Here is a 27,638-nt window from a genome sequence, read left to right on the forward strand (position 1 = left end):
CACCATTGTCAAGTTCATTCACCATTGTTATATGCTGTCAAGTTCATACACCATTGTCAAGTTCATCCACCATTGTCATATACTGTCAAGTTCATCCACCATTGTTATATACTGTCAAGTTCATTCACCATTGTCATATACAGTCAAGTTCATTCACCATTATCATAATACTGTCAAGTTCATCCACCATTGTCATATGCTGTCAAGTTCATTCACCATTGTTATATGCTGTCAAGTTCATTCCAATTCACAGTGATGTTATGGGACATGGCAGAACTGCCCCATAGGTTTTCATGGCTGTAATCTTTCTGGAGCAGAATGCCGGGTCTTTTCTTCCAGAGTTACTGGTGGATTTGAACCACTGAAATTTCAGTTAGAAGATAAGCACCTAACCACTGCGGCACTAGGTGAAATGAATTTTTTTTTTAATGCTTTATTGTGAGTTATGTGATAGTTTACATGGGAGGACATCAGCTTCACATTGATCCCATTGTATATCGTTTCCTTGCCATGGTTACAATCCCTTCCATGAATCATTGATCAACCAAAGGGCATACCCCGTAAGCCTGCCCCTCTGTCGTCCACACACCGCCCCTCTCTCTCTCCAGGTCCAAAGTCCCCAGCTGCTTCATCTCCCCATGTCACCATTTCTGCTTTCATCTCTGGCATCACTGCTTCTCTGGGTAGGGCTCCGATCTCTGCCTTTGATGGTCCCAGGGACCTCCACTCCTAGACTGTAAGGTTAATCACTCCCCTCCCTTTGCTCCAAAATGTCTACCTTTACATTTCCAGTCCTTACAATCAGTCTTGATAACAATTATTCGCTACTGTATCGCAAGAGACCTATCCGCTTCTCCTTTCATCAGCCCTGACTAGGCAGAATGGATACTACTCAGTGGAGAGTCTACCTTGCTCCACACCCTTTGAATCTGGGTTCCCTTTTGAAAGCTTGTAAGCCAGTCACTTCTTGCCTCTGTAGCCCCCTTTCCCCCCCCCCCCATTTTGGGTAGCCAATGTCCAAGTCGCCCATCCCTGTCCTCTCCGTGTGCGAATGATCCTCGCTGTGAAGATTTGTTCACATTTTTGATCTATTGCTTCCATAGGTGTGTGTGTGAAATGAATTTTAACAGTACAGTTTATCTAACTAAAATAATATGTTGCTGTGTTGTTGGCTGTCAATGAGGAACTCTATAGGGTTTCCAAGGAGCAGTGATTTTCTTGTGTCACCACACCAGGATTTCAATGACAATAATATGTTATTTTTAAGTACAACTGAGTTGGTTCACAATAATATTGCTAAATGTAATTATATAAAAGACTCAGGAATAGGTAGCTATACTATGCATAATATGACATAATGTAACAATACTAGAGGATGGTGGTGGCTCAGAGGCAGAATTTCACCTTCTACAGGGGAGCTGTAAGGAGCCATGGTAACAGAATGGATTACGAGTTTGGCAGCTAACCACAAGTTCAGTAGTTGGAATCTACCAATCACTCTGCGAGAGAAAGATGTAGCTTTCTGTTCCTGTACAGATGTCCAGCCTTGGAAACCCTAAACAGGGTCGCCATGGGTGGGAACCGACTCCACATCACAGGATCACCACCACAGGGAAGACATGAGTTTGATTCCCAGGCAGTACATCGTATTTGCAGCTTGTATGTTGCTATGATGCTGAACAGATTTCAGTGAAACTTCCAGACTAACAGAGGCCAGGAAGAAAGATCTGGTGATTTACTCCCCAAAATCAACCAATGAAAACCCCATGGGTTACAATGAAACATTCTCAGATCCACAAGCATTTAGGGGTAAGGCTAAGACAGGACAGGGCTTTGCTCCACTGTTCGTGGGCGTGCATGACTCAGGACCAACTTAATGTCAGCCAGTAGCAACCTCAACCACCTAATCTAGCCAAAATATCACTTCAAAATGTAATCAATCTAAACAGTATTAACAATTCTTTTTTTATACTAAGATTCTGAGATCCCGTGTGTGTTAGGCTCACAGCACATCTCCGTTCAAAGAAGCCATGTTTCAGGTGTTCAATATCCACAAGGGGCCAGTGGCTACCGCAGTGGGCAGTACAGTTCTAGAACCTCTCGGGCTGTGCATGCTCAGACAGCTCCTGGGTATCCCCAGGGGGCAGGCACAAAGGTCTGTGCGTCAGCATCGGTTCTCGGGGACTGTCTGTGACTCACCCTAATAGGTGTCCAACTCTATAGTGTTCTAGACCAGTATCTCTAACCCCCCAGGGATTTCCAGCTGTGGGTCCGTCTCCAAACGGAGCAAGTGAGCCAGCAATGGAGGCAGCCACGGTGACGACACAGCCACACTGGCACTCCTGGGTGCTGCCAATAATAAACGAGAAAGCATGTGCCTGGGGCTGGAGGCAAGCAGCAGTTGCCATGGAAACCAGCCAGCCTCACTCCAGACTTTTCCCAGATGCCTTGATGGTTTGGGGCTTATGAAGTCCAGTGGAGCAGCGTTGTTCCTGCACCTCTGTACACCTTCCAAATGGGCCCATTATGATAAAAGGAGATCAAAGGGGGTGACATTCCACACCTTTTCCACCCCCATTAGATATACCTTGTGTCCTACTATTGCCCAAGAGAGAAGAAAGTAAAGCCAACATGAGCATTGGGAGAAACGACTGGAGGACCCAGATGTATGATTGGAGGGACGAGGTGGCCCCAGAAATGGAGGCACTGAGACTGTGCCCCCTACCCACCATAGTAAGCCCTTCAGTGGACAACTGGCTACGGTTTCAGTATTTCACTGCTTAGCCAGCAGGACTATGGCTTTGTTATTCTAGGTTAATATTCTTTTATTGGAAACCATCTGTCTTTGGAATCTCCCAGTTCACTCTTTCATATGGTCATTCATTCTTTCAGTCATTTTTTTTTGTGTGTGTAAACTGAGTAATAGTTTACATGGAGAACATTAGCTTTACACTCATCGTTTCATTGCAAATATTACAAGCTCCTCTGTGCATGATCATTACACAGTATTTGTTTCTACTCCCTCTGTTGTTCTGTTTCTTTCTTTTTTGCGGGGGAGGGGGGGCTGAGAGATGTACACAAAAACACTCAGGAATATATAATACTTTAAACCAATAAAGGGTACATTCTGCAAGCCTGCCTCCTAGCCACCAGCTCTCAGTCCTTCTCTTTCCATGAGTCTAGAGCCCTCAGCTGCTTCCTCTCTCCATGTCCCCCTCTCTGGTGTCGCTGCTTCTCTGCATAGGGTCCTGTGTTCCGCTTGTGCTCTTCCCCCTTGATGGTCCTAGGGTCCTCTGTTCCTGGACTGTAAGATTAGCCACTCCCCTGTTTTTGTTACAAAACTTCTACCTTTACAGTTGTGACAGTTGCAATTAGTCATGATAACAATTATTCACTACTGAATCATAAAAATCTTCTCCTTTCACTCATTTTTGAATGAAGAACATTGTGTACAAAGGAAAACTCCTGAGCCACAGAGTCAGAAGCATTCTGAATTAAAACCCAACCCTGACACTTATAAGACAGATGACTTTAGGTCAGTTATTCAAGATTCTGGGCGCCTTAGTTTTTTCATCTGTAACAGGAGGATAAGAACAAAACAATGCCTATGTTTCTCCCACACAGTTATAATCAGCATGGTTATTGGCTTCCATTTCTGTCCTTCCCCCTAGAGTGTGAGTCCCTCGTGCAGAGAATGCATCTCATTCTGTCTGATTGTCAACAGCCAAGCAGAGTCGGGTACTTCCAACTGCTCAATAACTCCATGACATATATTTTCCCTCTCTTTTCCTAAAATTTAGTTTTCACAGCAATCTAGTCCAGGACTAGCTCAACCAGTACAAGATGAAGGAGACTACAAAATTAAAATAGGTTTCCCATTCTTCTGGAAATTCACAGTTTACTGTGTTTGTTTAACATAAAATTCGAACAACACTTAAGTCTGTGGCAGCTCCTGTTCTAAGCGCTTTATAAATATCCACTCATTTGGTCCTCATAATAACCTTGTGAGTTAGGGACTGTTGTTGCCCCTTCTCATTGACCTAAGGTCAAACAAATTGAAGGTAAACTCAAAGCCAAGGTCAGCCAGTCTGACTCCACAGTCTATTCGTGTAATTAGACAGAATACTGCTGTCTTTAATTGCTGTTGTCGTTAAGCGCTCTTGAGTCGGTTCTGACTTATAGCGACCCTGTGTAGGATTTCCAAAGAGCAGCTAGTGAGCTTGAACCACCAACCTTGCGGTTCAAACTAACTTTGCAGTCCAACACATTAACCCACAGCACTGCACCAGGACTCCGCTGTCTTTAATAGGGCAGATACTGTTAGTCACATGTACAACTGCAAGTGGAGGGTTTATAAAGAAAGGTTGACCATAAACACCCTGTGCTGTCTCATAAATAAGATCCAGAATTTGAACATAGAGAGTGCTTGGAGAATAGAAGGAAGACCACTTGGGAAGTGAGTCCCTACCATCTGAATAAAGAGTATGGGTTTTGCTCATGGGAAGCCACTCAAAGTCTCTTTGTCAGGAGAGAACCTAAGAAAAGCTGGGCTTGGGGGAGCTTTATCATCAATGGCATGCAGGATGGGCTGGAAGGAGGAATGCACACAAGTGGGGAAAGTGATACGCAGATGTTATAACAGGAAGGCAAAGGTCAAAGGAACTATCCCAGGACAGTAGAGAGAAGAGCATGGAGCGAGAATCTACAGGCCAGGATACAAGATGTCTATACCAACATCCCACCACATCACTCCAACCAGAAGCCAGTTTCAGGAAGCACTCATTGGACACTCTGCAGCACTGGTCCCCAGGGGAGGCACCCTCCGGGGCATGGAGAGAAATTCAGGCAGTGCTTTGCCCAGCTGCATGTGGCTGGTTAATGAAGGCAACAAATGTGCCAACTTCAATCCAGACAAAAACTCCTGGCTACCTTCAAAGTGAAAAACAGTCAGTCTATCAAACTGTCTGTGATAATGCCTTAGAAATCACAGCCCAGAATCTAAACTCAACCTGAATCTTCCAGCTAATGGGGCTTTCTATTCCAATTCCCATTACATTGGAAGGGGAAGAGAAAGAATTGAGGAATGGACATGGAGTTTGGGAGTGAGTGATGGCCCCAAAGTGTGATTTGTCAGCCTTCTCCCAGTCTCTTCCAACTCCGCATCGCCCTCTACCAGCCCCACCTTTCCACAAAGCCCTAGAGAACGGTATGTCTGGCATCAGAATGAAATGCACACAATAGGTAGATTCATAAAACTGGGAAACAGACCTTTGCTTTGACAAAAGCTGGACTTCTTATTATTTATCTTTCATATTTGAAGTCCTGAAATCCCATTTTCATCCTGATGGAGGCTACAAGATCTTAGCAAACTTTTATGGCTCCCAGGATGACGCCAAGGACTCTGTCCTTACTCCCACCTCACAGTTCTTGTAGATTTTAAAATTCAAGTCAGGGCAGGCACTGCTTTTGGTCAGAAGCAAAATGCATTTATCTTGGTAAGCACAGCCATTAAGATGTGAGCACGAATAGCTGAAGAGATAAAACATGAAGGGAGTAAACAGGAAGAACCAGGAGATGGGCTTCTAAGGAAATGATGGTGCACCAACCCTACGGAACACTTTAAACGGAGGAGTACAGGGAGTGGGGCAAATGGAAAGGCTTTGGCAGAGCCTGGGAGACTGGTCCACGGGGAGTGGATTGCAAAGCAAGCACTGGAGTGGTACTGCTGGGGTCTTTGCGTGCTTTGTTCAGAGAGGATTTGGAGAGCACACACAACACATGGGAAGGCTAGATGGAAGCATCTAAAGTTGGGCTACAGTAGGGAAAGACGAAGACTCACAAAGGGAGCTGGCACTTGGATGCTCCTCTGAGATCTAAATTAAGGAGAGAAGGTATCAAATACTCGAGACATTGCTGAGTGTGGGACTTTGGGGCGGTCACTTCACCATTCCGGGCCTCGCACATAGAGCAAACATTCAGAAGAACCCCTCCTCAAGCTGTCACTTACAACAGACATCACTAATCAATCACAACACTCTACATTCTGATCACTCTTTGTTGTGGAGGCTTGAGTTTTCCTCAGCGTATTCTCTGTCTCCATTGCCAATCAATCCAAATAGACCCAAGAGATGCATTTGCTCATCATAATTGGACTGTTGTTGAGTGGTGTTGAGTCGATTCCAACTCACAGTGGCCCTGTAGAGAGGTTTCTGAGGAGCAGCTGGTGAGCTTGAACCACCAGTCTTGCAGTTGTGGTCCATTGCTTTATCCCACAGCGCCACACCTCTTCAAATCCTTGAACACTGGCGCTATGTGTCTACATATCATGTCAAATCTGATTACAACGCCCTTACCTAAACTCTAGGTAGATAGTTTAGTGGTATGGCACTGTAGGATAATCACTGGGCTGTGATGGTTCAAGCCCACCAGCCACTCTTCAAAAAACGTATACAGGGTTGCTATGTGTCAGAACTCACCTGACATCACGTAACCACAGCAACAGCCTAGTGGTGGAAGTCTTGCCTTCCGTGCAGGGAACCCCTGGCCAATGCGTAGTATGACAGCCACTGTCACTGTTGGCGTGTGTGTTGCTAGGATCCTGAACAGGTTTCAGAAGAGGCTTCAGACTAAGATGCCCCAGAATGAAATGCCCAGCAATCTACCTCTGAAAACCAGTCAGTGAAAACTTTATGGATCACAGTTAGTCCAATTCCAGTATGCATGGGTTTCCATTAATCTGGTGGTTCAACTAATGGGCAGCTGCCAACAGCTAAGTTCTACCGCTGTCTGGGCTCCTCTTTGGTCTTCTTTCAAAGTCTTAGCAGCCAAGGACAGGCCTAAAGAAAATGGGTGTGAAAGCTCTTAATGACCTTGGGAGCTGACGCTCCAAAAGTGACCCCTTGTGTAACCTTCCTGAGCTCCTTTGACTCTGGTCCCCAGTCTTTTGCTACAAAGCTCCTCCTCTACTCACCTAAGGATTTCATCACGGTAAAGAATTCTACTCTTTTTCAAATGTTTTGAGACCTTGGGATAGAAGACAGCCTGGGGAAGTTCAAAGGCATTTAATAAGTACCTTCAGTTCTTTTGAAAATTATTAAAGAGCCCAGAATTAGAAATTCAGATTTCCTCCAGAACCCGGAGAACAAACAGCTCTCTTGTAAATGACTTAATGCATCTGGTTCATGTACACAAAATCATCTTTCAGGAGAGCGGGGTTGTTTTCCATGTCATTTTGCATCTCTAAAATATATAACCTATGGCAAAAGGATTGCGATCCAAGGTCTGACAAAATCTACAGCAGAAATAATTAGCACCAGAGGCTGTTTCTGAAAGAGAGTTCAATGAAAGAGAACACGGTTCCTGACTTAACTCAGCTCCCTCTGTCCAGCTCTCTCCATCTCAGCCCGCGGAAGTGGAAGGGAGTCTTCCAGTGATAGAACGTTTGTTCGATGAAGCCCCTACCACAGCGGTTCCTTCTGGGCCAGGGTGTTATAGAAACCTGCTTTTATGCTGAAATTTTCTGGGAAAAACAACCAGGTAAACCCACTGGTTTGCAAAGTGGGCCCAAGGACAGAGGAGTAGTGATATTTCTGTAATTGAACATCTAGCTGAGGGCCTGGTTCCATAAGGATAGGAACCACCTTCGCTTTAATCATGTTGTTGTCGTTGTTGTTATGTGCCGTGGAGTCGGTTCTGACTCATAGCGACCCTTTATAGGGTTTCCGAGGCTGTAAATCTTTACGTGAGCAGAAAGCCTCATCTTTCTCCTGCAGAACAGCTGGTAGTTTCAAACTGATGAACCTGAGGTTAGCAAGCCCAATTCGTAACCACTACGCTACCAGAGCTCCTTTTAATTACATTGAAAACACTTAAAATAGGCACCCAATTCAGGACTTCCTATGGTGGTTTTTTTAAGTCATGTAAAAAGTTAACCTACGTCAAGCCTCATTTGGAGAATTTCTGTAGCACCCAATCCACTAATAACCTACAATATCCAATGCCTCACTGAAATTTTGGGGGTTAGCCTGGCAGCTTCCCAGTCACTGCCCAGGTCCACCACCTTGCTACGGAAATTGTTTTTAAAAACAACTTTGGCTAAAGTAATGTTTCTTTGCTCCTCATCCCTCCCCTGGGTGTCTCTGCCAGTTATTATTGTAATGAAATGTGCTGCTCATGAACGGTTTACAGGTACCAAGACATGGGGCTGCTTCTGCCTCTAGAAGAGGACAGTGCGTTCGGGAATGAGATGGACCTGTCTGGGCAGCAGTTCTCTGTCAGATGTTTCCCTTGTTCACAGGGCACTGAGATCTACCCAGAAGGGGAGCAGGTGGTTCAGAGCCAAGGGCCGCATCACACTGGGTCTTGTAGGCCCTGGGAAGAGTTTTATAGTGTAGTCCAAGTGGAATGAAAGCTAGTGGAGGGCTTCCTAAGTAGGGATGTCTTTATCATCTCTTGCTTCTCTCCAATTCTCCTGACAATGAAGGGAAAGGCTATTCTTCTTTCGCCCTTTGCAGCTTTCCTGGTGCCTAGCCTAGGGCTGAGTGCACAGTTAAAGTTGTGTGCTGTCGCGTCAGTTCGTACCCATAGCGACCCTGTATAGTATTTCTGGGAAGCGGTTGATGAGCTTGAACCACAGACTTTGCAGTACAAACTGACTGTGCATTCCAGCACATTAACCCACTGCACCACGCCAGGACTCCCAGTGCAAAGCAGGAGTGCAGTAGTCCTGGCTGATTTAAGAGCAGTCAAGAAGAAGCAAGCACACCAGTTGCTGTCAAGTTGATTCCAACTCATGGAGATGCAATGTGTGCACAACAGAACCCTAGGGGTTTCAACGGCTATGACATATTAGAAGTAGATTGCCAGGCTTTTCTTCTGAGGCACCTCTGCGTGGATTCAAGCAGGCAACCTTTCCATTAGTAGATGAGTGTTTAATCCAAGAGCAGTAAAGAGAATGTTAAAACGTAGCGACAAGGGAGTTTAAGAGACAAACTACTGCTACCTCCTCATCATCCAGGGAAATACTTTGAAGGGGAAATGACCTTGGTTCAACATCATCTAGAAAGGCCAAAGTAGAGCCAGAGTTAGAACCCATTTTTTTTCTGACCACAATTCCTTAGATGAAAGTGTTTCTCCCAAATTGGACTTGAACACCATCCACCAGTTCCCAGGGTCCAGGGAGAGGCATGGAATGAAACAAGGCAAGCCAACTGCTTCTTTTTGATGATCTCACCTTCCTTCAGGGAGAGATTTTTAGGAGGCCCAGAGGCTAAGCTGCCCACCTCACAGCTCAGAGGATGACAATGATTAGGGTCCAGTTTCCCCAGGAGGCCATGCAGGGGGCTGCAGGATTAAGAAGCTCCTGAAAACAACAGTTTCCCTTAGCAGGAAGTTATTTTCCATCCCTGGGGCTTAAGCCTCAGCAGGCTACTCTGTGAGGGCCTGGCTGATATAATTAGCTTCGGAGAGACTCTCAAACCAATGCGGTCACTGCGGTGCCTGCTTTAGAAAGACACACAAGGAGAATGGTCTGGACCCATCCCCTTGGGATTCCAAACTTCATACCCTCCTGTGCAGGGCGGGGACTCAGAAACTAGCCAATCAGAGCAGGCTTGTGCAGCTCCCAGGAAGCTGGCCTTTTTGATTATGAATGCTGCCTTTTTGTCATTCAGCCTCTGTTTGAAGCAGTTTCCCTTGTGAGGTAAAGACCGAACTTGAAGGGGTGCAGTGTGGGCAGTGGGTTTTTTTCTCCTTTACTTTTTCTCCTTTCCTTTACAATAAACTGTTCTTTTTCTCTTTAGGACAGTTGCTTTACCAACAACCACCGAAAAAAATGAATGAATAGGAAAAAGAAAAAAACTGATAAGGAAAATGGAGAAAAAAACATCAAAATTCAGTCTCTTTACTAAAGCATAGTCTGGGGATAATTTTAGAAAGGAGATGGTTTATTCCCTTCAGATGAGTTTACTGGATTCTGGGGTTCTCTTTCCCAAATAGAGATCAGCGTGGCCTAGTCCACTTAGAGCAGCCTGACATTCCTGACAGCAGGGAAGGTCTGCAGTCTACTTGTGCAGGGAGGAGGCACATGGAGGTACAAGGTCATCTTCAGTGCCCTAGGAACATGTCCCTACTCTGCAGTCTTGAGACCTGGGCACCGAGTTTCCATTCAGAGAGGCCCCTGGCTTCCCACCTGTATGCTTTCTGTCTCAACACAAGGCCAATCTTATGAACTAAAATTAGCCATGTAAGCCAGAAGAGAGGCTGGTGTTTTAGAGGCTTGGGTTAGTTAATTGAGTTCTGAGTGCCCTCATTCCTTAAGAAACAGAAAGAAGTAACTTCCCTTCATTAGTCTAACAGAAAAGAACAGCTTTCGCAATAAAATATTTAGGGCAAATGATGGACTTCTCTTACTGTTCCTTCAAAGTAGCTGATCTTTCTGGGGAGAAAACCTCTTTGCGGACCCATACTCTAAAAGCAGAGCTTCTAATGCACCAAATTTGGATGTCTGGGGCCTGTAAGCACAAGCCAGTCGGTCTCTTCCTAAGCATACCCTAGGAAACCAAACTTGGAAACATCAGCCTGCCTGAAGTCCCGAGTGTGTCACGCTGAGCTCACAGGCTCCAGCAAAGGCTGGAAGCTTTTTCATCTCCTCCCTGTTTGTGAGCCTTCCAGCTAAGCGAGCTTTCTAGAAATTGGACTGGAGGCTCGAAGGAGAGTCTCTCAGTTCACCATATTATTTTTATGACAAATAACCAGTTGCTGTTGAGTTGACCACAACTCCTGTCAGCCCCTTGTGTGTGTCAGAGAACTGTGCTTCATAGTATCTTCAATGGCTGCTTTTTATGAAGCAGATCACCAGGTCTTTCTTCTGAATCACCTATGAGTAGATTGGAGCCCCTATCATTTTTGGTTGGCACTGAGCTCTTTAACTACTTGTACTACCCAGGGATTTCTTCAGATAAGCAGTTGTTGTTAAGTGCCCTCGGGTATGAGTCAGAACCTACTCGAGGGCACTTAAAAACTGAGGAGCAGCTGATAGGTTTGAACCACTGCTTTGTGGTTCAAATCGACTTTCCAGTCCAGTGCTTATCTTAAGCATCCTTAATACATCAGCATCCTCTTGAAGGCCTTGGAGGAAACGTTTTATAAGAAAACGTATCTCCCACGTGAGGGACCTTCAAGCTGGCAGACTCCCAATACAGACATTCCATTTCCTAAAACACCTCCAGGGGGGCGCTAGCTTTTACTGGAAAGGAAGGAAGGAGAGAGTTGGCATTAGCCATATAGTCACCCTTGCTCAGGACTCTAGAGTCCAGCTGCAGGAATACACAGGGATATGGATACGAGTGGCTGCTAAGCTCCCAAGTCTGCCCACAAACTCTGCTTACCACCGAACTGTTTCCTCACCTAAAGACATTTGAGCAAAATGCAATCATAACTCTCTCAGGTTGTTGAACACATGCGATAACTTTAATTTGTGGGTTTCCCTGGAAGAACCAACATATACCCAATGCTGTGAGCAGCACCCAACACCTATCAGGTGGTCAAGGACTATTTGCTGGAGGAAGAAGCACCACCACTGGGTAGACCCACACCAGGGCCTGTATGAGATGCCCAGATGGCCATGCATGGAGCTAGTCCACTGACTGGGTCTGGTGAGGCCTCAGAGCTGCTCTCACCACTGTCCCATGAGAGGATGTATTCTCCATTCCCTCCATCCCTTCCATGGCATGACGATCAAGCTCACAAAGATAGTAACATTCTGTACTGCCTCACCCAATCCTCACAACAAGCCTAAGAGCAAGGACTATTATTACCCCTGTTAAGGATAAGAAAACAGAGGCTGCAAAAAGTGAAGTACCTTGTTCAGGAGGAAATACCTAGAGTGATGGAGGTGGGAGTCAACAACCTGAGCCACAGTCCAGTGTGGCTAGATCCCCTCCAAATCCACAGCATCTCCTTCCCAAGGATGCATGTCCCAGGTGGGAAGAAAAACAGGCACAGGAAATTGGAGGGTGCCGTTTGAACTGCAAGGTAGGCAGTTCAAGTTCACCAGCTACTCCTCAGAAACCCTATACAGGGTCACTATGGGTCGGAACCGACTCGACGGCACTTCACAACAACAACAATGCTCACCTGTGCAGGGTCACTATGAGTCGGAACCGACTCCACAGTTCTTAGCAACAACAAATGCTCACCTGAAGTTCTAGTGTGGCACTGCAGGATACTCACAGGACTAACACCTGCAAGGTCAGTGGTTCAAACCCACCAGCCGTTCCCGAGAAACCTTATATGGGGTCGCTATGAGTCGGAACCAACTTGATGGCACTTCACAACAATTCTCACCTAGAAGTCCTGGCAGGAGGGCTTAAAGTGCTCAAAAAGTCAGCTGTTCAAACCCACCAACTGCTATGCAAAATATGAGGCAGTTTGCTTCTGTAAAGGTTGAGTCTCAGAAACCCCGTGGGACAGTTCAACTCTGTCCTATCTGATCGTTAGGAGTGAGAATCAACTCAGCAGCCGTGGGTTTGATCTCGGTCTGGGAACTCTCACCTCCTTGCTACTGCCATTCAGGTGAGAAAGACACACAAATAGCCAGATGGACAACAAAAGACATGAGCAACTCTAGTTTACATAAGGATGCACTGACCAAGGGGCAGGGATCCTACCTCCCCAGCCAATCACAGAGAAGCTAAAGTACAGAGAACAGAGGCAAGTATGGACCTGCTGAGGAAGGCTGGTTTGGTCTGCTCACTGCCCTGTCTTCCCCCAACGACAGACTGTACTAAGCTCAGTTCTGTGGACTGAGCGATACCAATAAACACTGGATAGATGGATAAACAGCTACAGAAAAGAGGAGGACAGTGTCATGGGCTGATGGTGGCTCCCAAGTTCTCCTCCCCAGTACCTCTGAATGTGACCTTATTTGGAAATAGTATCTTCGGTTAACTTGAGGATCACATTAAAGTAGGGTGGAAAAGAGACATCAAAGCAGAGACGGACGGTGGCCAGATGGAGATGAAGGCAGAGATTGCAGTGATGCTGCCACAACCCAAGGAATGCTAGAACAACAGAAGCTAGAAGAGACAAGCTACCAGACACCTTGATTTTGGACATCTAGCTTCCAGAACTGTGAGAAAATAAATGCCCGGTGTTTTCAGCCATTCAATTGTGGTACTTTATATGGCAGCCCTAGGAAACCAATACAGATGGACAGACAGATGAGACAGAAAGAGGCAGCAGGTACCCCAGGGGAGAGGGAATCAGCAGCATAAGGCCTTGCCGGAAGAGCCCAGGATGCTGAGGACACTCTAGAGTGTCTGAGGTTAATTCCTGAAACCCTCCTTCATTTCTGCAGCAGCCTGGTGAGGCCTGAGGAGCCAGCCCACTAGTGAATGCAATTACCAGCATCTCTTTACAGACTGCACCCCCATCAGCTGTCAGAGAGGGGGCCCTTCTGGCCTGCACCCTAAACACAAGTCTCTGAGCTGTACGCCAGAGTCTGGGATGAGTCGCTGCAAGAGATGAGAGACTTCCGAAAGCAGGTGCAGGTGGAGGAAGTGTCTAAGGGCACAGGCTTCCTACACATCCCCAAACACCCTTCCACCTTAAGAAGTGAAGAACTTCAAGGGTAAGTCAAAAAGTATTGCTATAAAGTGTCACAACATGAAGCTATTACTTCAGCCTTAAATCCACCCAGGTCTATACCCTTTTTATTTTTTTTTTTAAAGTTTTTATCGTGAATTGAGTGAAAGTTTACAGGGCAGTAAACATTCAGTTTTACATTCAACAAATCATACACCTTGTTTCATTACAATGATTATAATCCCCTCCATGTACCATCAGTTAACAGTATTTCTTTCTATTCATTTTATCTCTTTCCTTCTTTTTTTTTTAAAACCCTTATGCATATATAATAATTTACACCACCAAAGGGCACATTCTGAAAGTCTATCTCCTGGCTGCCAGCTCTCAGTCCCTCTTCCCATGAATCGAGAGTCCTCAGCTGCTCCCTCTCTCCATGTCCCCATCTCTGGTGTCACTGCTTCTCTGAATAAGGTCTCATATCCCACCTGTGCTCTTCTCCCTTGATAGTCTGAGGGTCTTCTGTTTCTGGACTGTAAGATTAACTACTCCCCCGTTTTTGTTACAAAACTTCTACCTTTACAATTGTGACACTCACAATTAGTCATGATAACAATTACTCACTATTGAATCATAAGAATCTTATCCCCATTTCTTTTTACCAGACACATCTAGACAAGATGAAGCTATTCAATGGGGACTCTATCATCCCCCCACACACTCTTAAATTAAACTCCCCCTTGAAACCTTATAAACCAGTCACTTCATGTCTTTATTGCCCCCTCATTAGCCAATGTCTAAGATGCCCAACCCTATCTACCCTGTGTACAAAGGGCATAGCATTGATACTTAATGTGATGACTCCTTCCCTCTCTGTTGGTATTTAGAGCTACTACCTCCATAAGTATAGGTCAAGTTCATCAAATTGTAGCAATTACCCACATTTCCTTTATCAAAAATTGGTTTTTGTTGTTGTTTGTTTTTTATCTTCCTCTAGTTGAGTTGTGATTGTCGACCCATCAAGGCTAGGTCATATGGGCACTATCTGCAAGTTTGGGTGTTTTTGTGCATCTCCACTCACTTCATATCAGCTGGATGCTTCACTCTCAGCTCTAGCCCTCGGTGGCTATGTCCTTGTCCATGGGCTCAGGTGTCCCCAGATCTCATCACACTTTGGAGCAACCAGCTTGTTCTCTTCTCTCTCTCATCTCCAGGTCAACAGGAGTCAATGGACTGTGGTTGAACTCAGCCCATTTCTTCATTGCTGCCTTTCCCCCTTTCCCACACACCAGTAGACCAGTGTGGTCACCAGCAAGCTTATATGCCTGTTCATGTGTTCCCTTTGAGTTTCAGTCTTAGAGGGGGTAGGTCTATACACGTTTGAACATAGTTTTGCATGTCTCTAGCCCTTCCCCAAAGAATTCTGAACTCTTTGATTTAAACTACATCAAAGCGTCAGTGTTGGCACCCTCAAGAAACTCGGAACTGTATTTCTGTTCAATGTTCTTTGAGTATTGGGGAAAACAGAGAACCATGAAGGAACAAAATCAGGGCTACAGGGTAGACAGCATAAAGTTTCCCAACAAAATTTTCATAGGACAGCTCCCGCTACCCTTAAAGACTGAGCAGGCGCATTGTTGCGATGAGAGACAAACTCCTCAGCACAACTTTTCAGGCATTTTTCTCATCAATACAATTTTAGTTTCCTTAAAACTTCTTTCTAATCAGGCCCCGGGGTCACTCTGGGTTCTTCATGAAAACCTATCAAGATGGCTCCTTTAGAATCTCAAAAAATAGTCACTATAATCATCTGAGCTGACCTCTTTGTCTTGAATTTAACTGGCCCAGCAGATCCTCTCAGAAGCCACTGTACTTACTGGACCTTTTGTTGATGTCACCCTAACAAGACAAAGACAAGTGTATTACTGAGAGGACTTGTCTGTAGCTATCGACTCACCACAGAGGCATGTGCAAACACATTTCATTTTGGAGACAAACATTCACGCATGAACTGGAACCCTAAAAGCAATACATTTTTGCTTATCCTCATCTGTGTTGAACCCAGCTGGAACTTGGGTGTCCCCATCCCTAGCCTGCCTCTGCCCTCTTTTCCTCTCTCTCCACTGTCAGATTTTAAAACGCTTCAAAAAATAAGCTGAAGCAGGTCTCTGTGGTAAGAGGAGTCCTGAGGTTGTGCTGTCAGAGAAGTGCTAGAAAACTAACCAGAAGGTCAGCAGTTCAAACCCACCAGCTGCTCCTTGGAAATCCTATACAGGGTCGCTGTGAGACAGAACCAACTCAACGGGACTTGACAACAACACAACCATGGTAAGAAGAGTCTCTGAGTGGTACAGTTCATGCTCTCAGCTGCTAGCCAAAAGGTTCAAAGTTCAAATCCACCCAGAGGTACCTTGGAAGAAAGAGATGGTGATCTGCTTCTGAAAAAGTCAGCCATTGGATAAGAAACTCTATGGAGCACAGATCTACTCTGACACATGTGGAGTGGCCATGGGTTGAAGCTAACTAGAGGAAACTGCTGGTAGCAGTGGCAATGAAAAGGAGACAGATGCTACATTGTATTCATTACACGGTGCCATGGAGAACTGGCATGTGTAGATACTAGCCTGCCACCTACAGAGGAATACGGATACTATCATCAGGTTGAAGGGGTACTCGATGGTTTGATTCAGGGGTCAGCAAACTTTCTCTGTCAACGACCAGACAAGAACAAAACCAAAGCCCATCAAGGTGATTCTGCATCATGGTGCCCGCTTAGGAGTTACAAACTATCAGGACCCTGTCACTGAGACACAACTGTGCCCAAAAGAGCATGCGTGTTCCAATAAATCCATGTTTATGGGCACTGAAATTGACATTTCATATAATGCTCACATCACAAAATATTATACTTCTTTTGATTTTTAAGAAACCGAACTTAAAAACACATTCTTAGTCAACAAGATGTTGATCTATAAGCCCGTTTGATGCTTCCCAGAGTGTGTTCTTTGTGATGGCCATAGAATGCTTCACATGGAGAAGATCTCCCTGGTAAAAATGAGAATAGAATATGCTGGGCAAAACAATCCGTCTGGTTTTGCACAGCTGGGCTCCTCTGATCTTTTATATGTGGATGTTGTTGTTGTAAAGTGCCTTCCAGTTGGTTCCGACTCATAACGACCCCCGCACAGGGTTTCCAAGGAGCGGCTCATGAGTTTGAATTGCCGACCTTATAGTTCAAACTGACTTTGCAGCCCAGTGCTTTATGCCACAGCACCCTACCAGCTCTCCGTATATGTGGATATGCATTGAAAGATGAGGACTGTCCAAGTACCCAGGGTAGTAGTGGAGTGGAGTGTCCTCTGGACCCCAATTAAAGAAATGAAAGTAACATCTCACCATCTGAGAGCACCAGTACCACTAAAGGCGACTCTGCCTCTCTTCTCTTTGAACATCTCTAGGATATAATACATTCTGCCTCCTCAACTAATGATTTTACTGACTGCTACCTCCCCATCAATAATCGTGGGTCACAAATACCAAACCGAGTACAGTCTAGTGCATCTTCCATCAGATAAAGACAAAATTCATGTTTAATATAAAGAGTACACATCTTCTTTGACTTTTTGATTCATACCCAAATTATGAACTCTGTATCTAGGCACAGGACGAAATGAATAGCTGTGGTGATGTCCTGGAGGGAAATTACCATGTGGTTCCCTTATACAGAAGTCTTTCTTAGAGGAGTGAAAACAAGTCAAATAAAATCTCAATCCACCTACACCAGCACGGATAGCAGGATGTATAGCTTACTTGATCACTATAAGGGCATTTTCAATTATACATAGGTTGTTGTTGTTAAGTAACATCAAGTTGGTTCCGACTCATAACAACCCTGTATGGGGTTTCTGAGGAGTGGCTGGTGGGTTTGAACTGTGACCCTGTGATTCAGTGCTGATCCTACAGCTCCATATATATAAGGAGTCCTGGTGTGGAACCACAGGAGCACTCGACCTCAAGGTCAGTTTGAATCACAAAGTCAGTGGTTCAAACTCACCAGCCACTCTTTGGAAATCTTGTACATATGTATGGTGATGGTGTGTGTGTGCCTTGGAGTCGGTTCCGACTCATAGTAACCCTGTACGGGGTTTCCAAGGCTATAAATCTCTATGGGAGCAGAAAGCTTCATCTTTCTCCCACGGAGTGGCTGTAGATTCATACTGTTGACCTTGCAGTTAGCAGCAAAACGTATAATCTACTGCGCTACTACATAGGAAATTTGCTTCTGGTTTAAGAATTTTATGAGATTTGCCTCAAACATAACAAAGAGGTGAGAAGAAGGCACCAATGGAAAAAGAAAACAAAGAACAAGTGGGAGACACTGATGAGGAACACCCCAGCACCATGAGCCACCTACAGGGAGAGAGGAACACGAGGCATATCCCACATGAGACTAAGTGCAGGCTTCATGCGACCCTCAGTTTATTCAACATGTGCAATCGGTACAGCAGACCAAGCATGTCTATTTAACTCTACTAAATCAACAGGATGACTTGTATTTGAATAAGTATTAGGTATATACTTTCTTCTGGGCCCTAAGAAATTAGGATAAAATGGCCCAGACTCTGTGTATAAGGTTAAGGTAAAATGCTGCACACGCCATATATTTAGGATGATAAATGAAAAGACTGGAGTATTCTCTTTCTTTATATCGATAAATCATCCCCAAGACACTAAAGCAAGCTCTATAATGTTTTCAGTTTGAGGAACTGGATATGTACATTTCCTGGAGTAATTGTCAAATGTGAATGTGTGGGATGAGAATGTGTGGGAAATAATGGAAAGGAGTAATTCAAAGGCTCCATCTTTGCTGAAGGGGCTAGTAGCTGTATTGGCAAGGCCAACCTTTGAGAAGAAGCACCAAGCACTGAATCCAGAAACCAAGGAGGTGTGTTCCAGGCTGCACACACCTCTTACACATCGGGATGAGGCTCTGGAAGGCCATGAGACAGACTTTTCCTAAGAAGATGTTCCTGCTTTTGTTAAAGCCTGTCATCAAGTTGGCCTCCAACTCATGGACAACAGAAAGATACACTGCCAAGCCCATGGTGGGTATGGATCAGACCACGGTGAGTCATAAAACTGTCATTGGCTTGTTTTGCAGAAGGAGGTCTTTCTTCCTAATCCATCTTAGTCAGAAAGTTCCACTGAAATATGTTCAACAAAGATAATAGCAATATCAAGTATCTAAGGACAAATGGGGGTGGCTACACCTGACTGGCTGGGTGTCTCACACACGCTGGAGGTGAGGACTCTGATATTAACATAGAAATATACATGGACATTCAGAAACCAGGCAGTGATGTTTATAAGGTATATGGGTGTGACTGTTCCTGTATGTATGCATGTGTGTATCCATGTGTCTCTCGCCTGCCCCATTCTGAACCTCAGGGTCTCTGGAATTACTATTCTTATGCTGTTTGTGCTCAGAAAATGCCTACCTTCCTCCTTCCATTCCGTTTCTTTATCTGTAAAATAAGAAGGTGAACTGGAGAAGGAATCAGTCAACCATGGCCCATGGAATAAATCCAGCCTACCACCTGTTTCGGGACATAGAGATTTACTGGAAGTGTCAGGCTTATTCATTTACGTATTATGGCAGTTTCTGAACTACAAGCACAGAGCTGAGCAGTTACAGCAGAGACCTATGGCTTGCAAAGCCTAAAATATTTACAATCGGGCCCTTCATGGAAAAATCTGCTAATCCCTGGACTAGACTATCTCTAATATTGATTTTGGCTTTTGTTTCTGTAAATAAATACAGCCAAACTATTAAAATTGTACACTTTGGGTTTTTTTCTTGCTCTCTTTATTTATATATTGCCTTTTCCTAAAAGGCTGTTACTTGACTCACAAGAATGTCTGAAGCACCTACCTGCAGACATGTAAATTTCAGATACAAGAATGAGGAAATCAGGGCAAACGGAGGAGAGAAGATGAGAAGCAGCCAGGTGGCTGATCGATGAAGACAGAGAATGCAAACCCCAAGGCCTGTGCATTTTCAATGGGCCACCAACTGGGTTCCAAGCAGCCAACACAAGAGACATGATGCTGTTCCCAATTTACAGTGTTCTTTGGAGGTTTACCAGGAGGAACACAAACAACTACGTATTGCATGGTGGTGGTGGTGGGCCATTGAGTTGGTTCCAACTCATAGCAATCCTGTTTCTGAGGCTATAAATCTTTACAGGAGCAGAAAGCCTCATCTTTCTCCTTGCGGAGCAACTAGTAGACTCGAACTGCTGACCTTGCAGTTAGCAGTGAAAGTTTATAATCCACTAGCTAGCAGGGCTGTTTATGTTTCCCATGATGCTATGCCTAAAGCAGGTAATATGAAACACAGTGAACAAAGTCCTCGACCACAACATCCAGTGGGGAAACATCCCACGGACACAGACTACCATATTGAACTGTCCCTTGGTGTGGGCAACTCGAAATCTCAAAGTGGAATGTATCTCTTGCTATTTTTCAAATTGTCAAAATAAACAGTCTTAGGAGTCGATTCCATGGCACATAACAACAACAACTTTTAAAATCAGAATTTTTCTTAATTACAAAAGGAAGCAGAACCCCTGAAGAACCCGGCATGCATGCTGATACTGAGTCTTTCCGCCAGGAGCTCTAAGAGAAGGCTCAGTCTTGTCTGTGTGCTGCTGAGCCTAAGGGCAGGGGAAGACCTGAAACTGTGGGGTCAAAGGAAATGTTAGCACTTTGGTGAGGAGGCTCCAGGTTTGGACTATAGAAATGCACTGGAGAACCGTGACTGTCTTTCATCATTGTTAATTGAGTTCTACAACTTTACAGCCAGCTTATGAACAAAGTTAATTCACATCCCTGAGTGCCTCCAACAGTGTGAACCCATACTCCACAGCCGTCACATTGATTGTAACTAGTAGCAGCTGGCTTAGTTCTCCAGTGCTGCTCGGGCAGAAACACCACCAGCGGCAGGCTTTACCAACCAGACTGTCTCACAGTTTGAGAGACTAGACGTCCAAATTTGGAGTGCTGGCTCTGGGGGAAGCCGGAGAGGTCCTTGTCTCCTTTCAGCCTCTGTAGGCCCAGCAATCCTTGGAGATCTACAGATGCCTTGGCATCAACCTTCCCCTGGATCTAGGTGTGTCACTATGCGGGGACCCCAGGTCCAAAGGACAAACTCCACCCCCGGCTCCTCAATCTTGGTGGTGGTGGTGGCTGTGTGCCGTGGAGTCGGTTCTGACTCATGGCGATCCTGTACAGGGTTTCCGAGGCTGTAAATCTTTATGGAAGCAGAAAGCCTCATCTTTGTCCCATGAAACAGCTGGTAGTTTGGAACTGCTGACCTTCTGGTTCGCAGCCCGATTTGTAACAACTATGTAAGTAATGCTCGCTTCTCTCTCACTTTATATCTCAAAAGAGATTGTCACAGGATACAACCTTGTCCTATAGACTGCATCTGGCCTCATTCACACTCAGAAGTGAGGATTTACAACACACAGGATAATCACATCACAACGTAAGGTGATTGTGTCTCCTTAGAGCTCATCCTAACTACATCTTCACTGCTGAACCACTGAGAATCCCTGCCAAGCCAAGTTGACATAAAACATTAACTATCACAGTGACCCCATTGGCCGGAGTAGAATTGCTCCATAGGGTTTCATGGGAGCAGACAGCCTCATCTTTCTCCTGCTGAGCTGCTGGTGGATTTGTACTGTTGACCATGTAGTCAGCAGCCCAGTGCTGAACCCACTGTACCACCAGGGATCCTTGTATGGTGCATGGCAGGTGAGAAATAAGCACTTACTGAATGTCTGATGTGCTCAGCCCTTAGAGATCCCGAGGATCTGAACCAAAGGTGAGCATCTACGGAGAATCCCCAACTTTGGGATTCTCACCTGTGTCCATGAAGAAGGTGAGAAAGGGGCCATATAAGGAGACCAAGGTCCTGTGCCATGCATCAAGGAAAACAAATTAAAAATGAACAGGGAAATTCTGCAGAGCCAGACGACTCGTCTTGCTTCAGTCCCGGTGTTGCAGGGGTAAACATGTGGACACCTTAAACAAGCACAGCTTTGGGCTCTGACCGGGCACAGTTGCTTTCTCTCATGTTCTGCAACTTCCACATGCTCAGAGCAAGCACCTGCTTTGTTCTCCTTGGGGGGAGCCTCCTGTTTCAATGGAACTTTCTGGAACCCTGAGACGCCTTCTCCGTGTGCAGTAACCCTCCACTTTTGAGTGGGCAAGAATAGCTGGAGCAGAATTTTCTTCACGGAAACCTTTAGAGACCAGCTGGTAACTTGCGCAGTCCATGCCTGGGCATGCAAATATTGAGAGAACTGGTCCAAGCACTCTAAGGTTCTAAGATGTGATGTCACAAAGGCCACAGCCAAAAGTGACAGCTGGCACTGGCTTAGAACAGGAGAGGCATGATCTCTGACGTGCAGTGATGTGGCAGAAAGAGCACTAGATTGGGAGTCAGGAGGTCCGAAAGGCCTGGCTTCTCTCTCGCACTAGCAGACTGCAGGCTATCGGGTAGGTCACCAACCTCTCTGTGCCTTGATTGTCTCAACTGTAAGATGGAGATGGATTTATTGAGAAGACTAATTGATTTGCTTCCTTGTAATGAACGCTCAGCCTCTCCTGGATAACCCAATACAGGACTGCTGTGAGTCAAAACCGACTCCACAACACTTAACAATGACAATAACAAATAATAAATACCAATAATACCAACAGCACTGTGGGAAACACTAAACTAACATGGCATGGTCATTGCCCTTCAAGCTGAGGATAAGGTACAAAGCGGAGCAGAGTGGTTTGTTCACAGGAGAGACGTGCTCCACAGTGCTGTCAGTAGCAGTAGGGTTAATACCCTTAGCTGCTAACTAAAAGGCTGGTGGTTCAATTCCACTCAGAGGTGTCTCAGTAAAAGAGCTGGCATTCTATTTCTGAAGGATCATCCACTAAAAACTCTATGGGAACCGTTATAGCACAGTGGCTTATCTGTTGGACTGCTAACCAAAAGGTCAGCAGTTCAAATCTACCAGTCGCTCCGCAAGAGAAAGATGAGGCTTCCTACTTCTATAAAGATTGTCAGCCTCGGAAACCCTACAGAGGGTCCCTATGAGTTGGAACAGAGTTGATGACACACCACCGCCACCAAAAACCCTATGAAGCACAGATGTACTCTGATGCACATGGGGTCCCCATGAATCAGACAGAGTCAACTCAACAGCAACTGGTTTTTCGATCTCTGGTGGTGTAAATGCTTAATGTAGCCAAAAGGCTGGCGGTTCAAGTCCACACAAAATGTACCTCGGAGGAAAGGTCTGGTGATCTAACCTCCAAAAACCGTCCATTGAAAATCCTAGTCTGACACTCATGGGGTCCCCATGAGTCAGAGTCGACTTGAAAGCAACTGGGGTTCCGTATTTAGTGGTTAAGTAGCAAGGTAGCTAGCTGTTCCTTATGCGGTGCCCTGCCTCACCTGCACCACTGTAGGTAGCCCCTTTCCACTAGTACCAGTGCCTGCAGCACACTATCCAAACTGGTCCCAGGACCTCTGAGTTCCTACCTGCCAATCAGGTTCCACCTTCCTCCAGCTCTCTCTGTAAAATAGCCAATCGTGGTTCTACTATCCTCAAAATCTCCTTTTCCTATAAAATTTCAAAGCTAGACATTTAAAGACCCCATAAGCCTTCTGCACGCTGCTCTGCAGCCTGGCTTCCTTACAAATGGCTTTGTGTCTACAACCCTGGAGCTGCACCAGTTGCTCCTCAGAAGTACTACACAGCGTCACTGTGAGTCAGCAATGACTCGGTGACACTCAACACCAACAACAATATGATAGGGAAGAGAAGATGATACAGATACACATCGTCTCTATCATATGTATTTTAGGGTTCATAAAGAAGGAGTGCTACAGCACGTGCCATTCATCCTGAAAGTTTTCACTGAAGGACTTGGCTGACTACGAAGGCTTTCTGGATCCCCCAACTCCTTACACACACACACACACCCAGATTGCTCACAGTCACTCACTGTAATTACCCCAGTCACTTCTGCAACAACTCCCATGCATGACAGAATGGAACCAAGAACATCTCTTGTTTTCCACGGGGCTAAAAATATAATGCCTCACCCAGAGGTGGTACGCAATAACTGCTAGTTAATACTAATGAAGGTACCTATGGAAGGAGCAAGGACAAAATTTGTGTGTCAGATCTGTCAGCTGGTCCTCACCCACCATCACCATGCACATGTAGAACGCACAGCCTCACTTGACTCCATGTGAATCTCACATCTAGAATTCAATAGCTCTCTAAGTTCTCCTCGCAGAACCCACTTAGATACAAGCACAACAGAGCTATGGAGACTTCACTTAAGAACCGGGAGTAAGATGAACGAGGGAGGGTCCACAGCATGGTGACACACCTCAGCAAACACTTCAGGGCTGCCTAGCTTTGCCTAGGCCCATCCCACCAAGGTTTCCCACGTCTCTGTCTTCTTACCACCACCAACTCCTCTCTCCCTTTCTCTCTGCCATCCATTCACATCAGCCTGAGCTTCACATTCAAAGTCTTCAGGGGACTCAGCAATCGAGTCCCTTGGTGGACAGAAGTTAGTCTTCTTGAAGATTGGTTGGCCATCACCCTTGGCCTTATTCCTTTCCTCAAGCAGTTTGTGAGAGATCACAAACAACATAGAGTTCTCCCCAAGAAGTGTTCTGATAAACAGAATTCATACCACCACATGGCACCTATGTTCACCTCCTCACTAAGCTTTTGCCACGAAATGCTGGAGGTCAGGACACGCACTATCCATTGTTTCTACACGGTCTTTGATCTACACAGTCTTGAAGCCATCCCTGGTCCCTCTGTCTATGGTCTAAGTGACTCATGGCAGAGCTGCAGCTTCAGGCCCAGGAAGGGCGGTCCTCCCAAAACAGCGTCCAGAGTCACCAGGAAAAAAATGAGAAACCACCCAGAATGCACCATTCTCAGGGAAAGTCCTGACCCACAGCAGACCCAAGAAAGCCAGTTGGCAAGGTTACCACTGGAGAAGGACCCTACATACTGTAGGACTATGGGTCTGCCTAGGGTGACTAAATCATCCCCATTTTCTCAGGATTCCTGACAGTTTCTTGCACCCGGAAGCCCTCAGTCCCAGTCAAAGTGAAATAGTTTGTCACTGTTGGTCCCACCCAGGATACTTGTAAAAACCAGAGTTCCTAAGACCAGCAGGTGACGTCAAGGTTCATAACAAACAGATCACAAAAAACATAAGAAACGCTGAGAAGGGACATATGGGCTTCAAAGACAACTCATCAGATATAAGGAGCCATGAGCAATGCTCCAAGCATGGGGCCAGGCAGCCTCAGGTGGGCTGCCCATGAATGTCATCGTCTGGATAACTGCAGGATTCCACTGTAAGCAGGACAGAGATCAGAAAACTGTCCCAGAGGGGCCAGAGGACAACAGAGCCTTCCCAGTAGGGCTTGACCACACACACACGTGTGCATACATGTACACAGTTACACACATGTCAGCACTCAGAAGTCTCTGGATGATTTCCAGCATTTATGGACCCCCTGAAGATCTGTGGGCAGTTTCCTCAGCCCTCTTCATGATGGCGGTGACATGTGTATTTTCCAGTCCACATCCAACCCCTCTGCAGACCACAAGGCTTAGATGTACACCAAGGACACAGCGTTTCCCAGTGCCAACAACACAAAAGCACTCGGTGCCCCTCATCCCCAACCGCCGAAGTTCCAGAGAAGGCCGAGGGAAAACGTCACCTCTGTATAAACAAAGTAATCAGAGAACAGACACCAAAGCCTCATCCTGAGAGCCGGGTGCTAAGGACTCACCAGGACTCTGCCCGTCAGCGTCTGGGCTGATATCATCACCCCTGCCCAGTCCTTCACAGAGGTCATCCAGCCCACTTCAGCTGCTACCGTCTCTTCTTTTTCATCCGTGGGCTTGAGAGTGCCATCGGCCTGGCTTGAGCCATTGTTAATCTTCTGGGCCTCCTGGCGACAAAGAGAACAAAGGTTAAGACACAGGGACCAACTGGACTTTAAAAGCATCACACGCCCCTAAAGAATCAAAGCCCAAAGGGATTCCAGAGGCACTCCGTCTGCCCAGAAAGCACAAGGGGGTGATGCAGAACATAACAAGGGCCAGCAAGGACTCTGTGTTGTTCACCAGGGTGCACGCAGGGTGACGTGTGTGCAGAGTAGACACGCTGGAGTGCATGTTACTGTGTGCAGGGCTGGGGATCCCCCTGACACAGGTGAATGGAGAAGCGATCCACAGATGAATGTTGAAAGGACAGTGTTCAAAACCATGCAGACAGGTGCTCCAAACCATGGGCCACATCCAGTCTAGAGGGAGGGGGATGGCTTTGATGACTTAGTTCTGTTTTGTTTGAAAGCTTTTCTATTCTTGTTGTTGTTAAGTGCCGTAGATTCGGTTCCAACCTATGGCGACCTTGTGTAGGGTTTCCGAGGAGCGGCTGGGTGAGTTTTAGCTGCTGACCTTGTGGTTCACAGCCCAGTGCTGAATCTATAGCGCCACATACTTAATGACAGATGATTTTCTTAAATATTATATTTTAAGTATTTAAATAAATATTCTTTTTCCTTTCTAAAGAAAGTGGGTGGAGAAATTAATTTAGACGTTTGTTTGCAATAAAATGGATTCATTTTACCCTTGTTCTGGGATTCTCACCATCAAGGTTCAAAATCCCTTGAAAATTCCCAAGAGGAGAAATTAAATTGTGTGCATGCTAGAAAAAATATATATCTATATACATTGGTATTCAAATAAACAGCTGTAATGTTAAAAAAAAAAAAAAATCTTCTATTTCTTCGCAATATTATTGTGAGAGAAAGAAAGACATGATTCTCGGCCCTCTTTAAAGAAAATATTCCCCAAATCCCTGAGACGAAGCAAACAGGCCCAACCCAGAGAGTAAGCACTTCCTCCTGTGCCATCTCATGTCCCCCTCATGGCAACACCCTAGGTTTCTGAGGAAATTCGTAAGTCCATGTGGGTCAGAAGGTATTTACAGTTACAGCAGCTCCAGGACTGGGGACCCTCTAGCAACAGCAATTGGGCTGCACTAACCACAGCAGAAAAGGCAACCCTTCCCTGAGAATGAACCCCAAAAGAAGAAAGTAGAAGCAAATGAATACTGGTGTCACCATTTGAACACCTGGAACCAACTATGCCTGAAATCCACACCAGACCTTTTCAACTCCAGAACACAAGAAATACTTCGTTGATTGCTGAAACCGTGCTAAGGAAACAAAGCTGTCCTTACAAGAGAATAAAGTCCCACACATGACCTTAAATTGTGTGTCTTTGCCCCTTGCCTTGAACATTCTTCTTGCACAGAGGGTCATGGCTTACCCCCCTCACCTCCTTCAACCTTCAAAATCATTTTCTCTGAAGTCTTTCCCATTTAAAATAGCAACCCTGCTCTCCAGTAGCATCGCCTTTCCTGCTAACTTTTCTCTATAGCATTAAAAACCTTTGGTGGTGTTAATGGTTGTGTGACGTCGAGTCTGTTCCAAAACATAGCAACCCTGAATTGCGTTTCTGAGGATATAAATCTTTATAGGAGCAGAAAGCTTCATCTTTCTTCTGTGGAGCAGCTAGTGGATTTGAACTGCTGACCTTGAGGTTAGCAGCCCAATGAATAATGCACTATGCCACCAGAGTACCTTTCAAACCCTTTAGTATATGCTATAATTCATTGATTTCTTTTACCCCCTGGCTTCTTACTACGTAAAGTAAGCTTTTTGGGGACAGGGATTTTTGTCTGCTGTGTTCATTGCTGTATTCCCAGTACCTGAAAGATTGCTTAAAATGTAAGTGAATGAAATAAAGAAAGAAAATAAAAAAATGTCATGAATAATAATCCTTCAACTGGCTAGAGCCCAGACTGTGTTACCCAGTGAAATCTGAATTTCATTTAAATAACAAATAATTATTTAGTGTAAGTAGGTCTCT

At 45.4% G+C, this 27,638-nt stretch overlaps 1 protein-coding gene across 31 annotated transcripts in view; it reads right to left on the reverse strand.

Annotated features, from left to right (window-relative positions):
- KCNMA1 (potassium large conductance calcium-activated channel, subfamily M, alpha member 1) overlaps positions 1-27,638 on the reverse strand; it is a 1,077,241-nt gene that overhangs the window by 761,552 nt on the left and 288,051 nt on the right. For 29 of the 31 annotated variants that reach the window (XM_006837421.1, XM_006837418.1, XM_006835937.1 and 26 more), the window contains exon 2: positions 25,490-25,651. The exons of the other annotated variants lie outside the window; for them this stretch is intronic. In XM_006837421.1, the coding sequence (XP_006837484.1) occupies positions 25,490-25,651 (162 nt within the window). The remainder of the gene's footprint in view (positions 1-25,489; positions 25,652-27,638) is intronic. 31 annotated transcript variants of the gene reach the window in all.

Source organism: Chrysochloris asiatica, unplaced genomic scaffold, assembly GCF_000296735.1.
Source record: "Chrysochloris asiatica unplaced genomic scaffold, ChrAsi1.0 scaffold00020, whole genome shotgun sequence".
NCBI lineage: Eukaryota > Metazoa > Chordata > Mammalia > Afrosoricida > Chrysochloridae > Chrysochloris > Chrysochloris asiatica.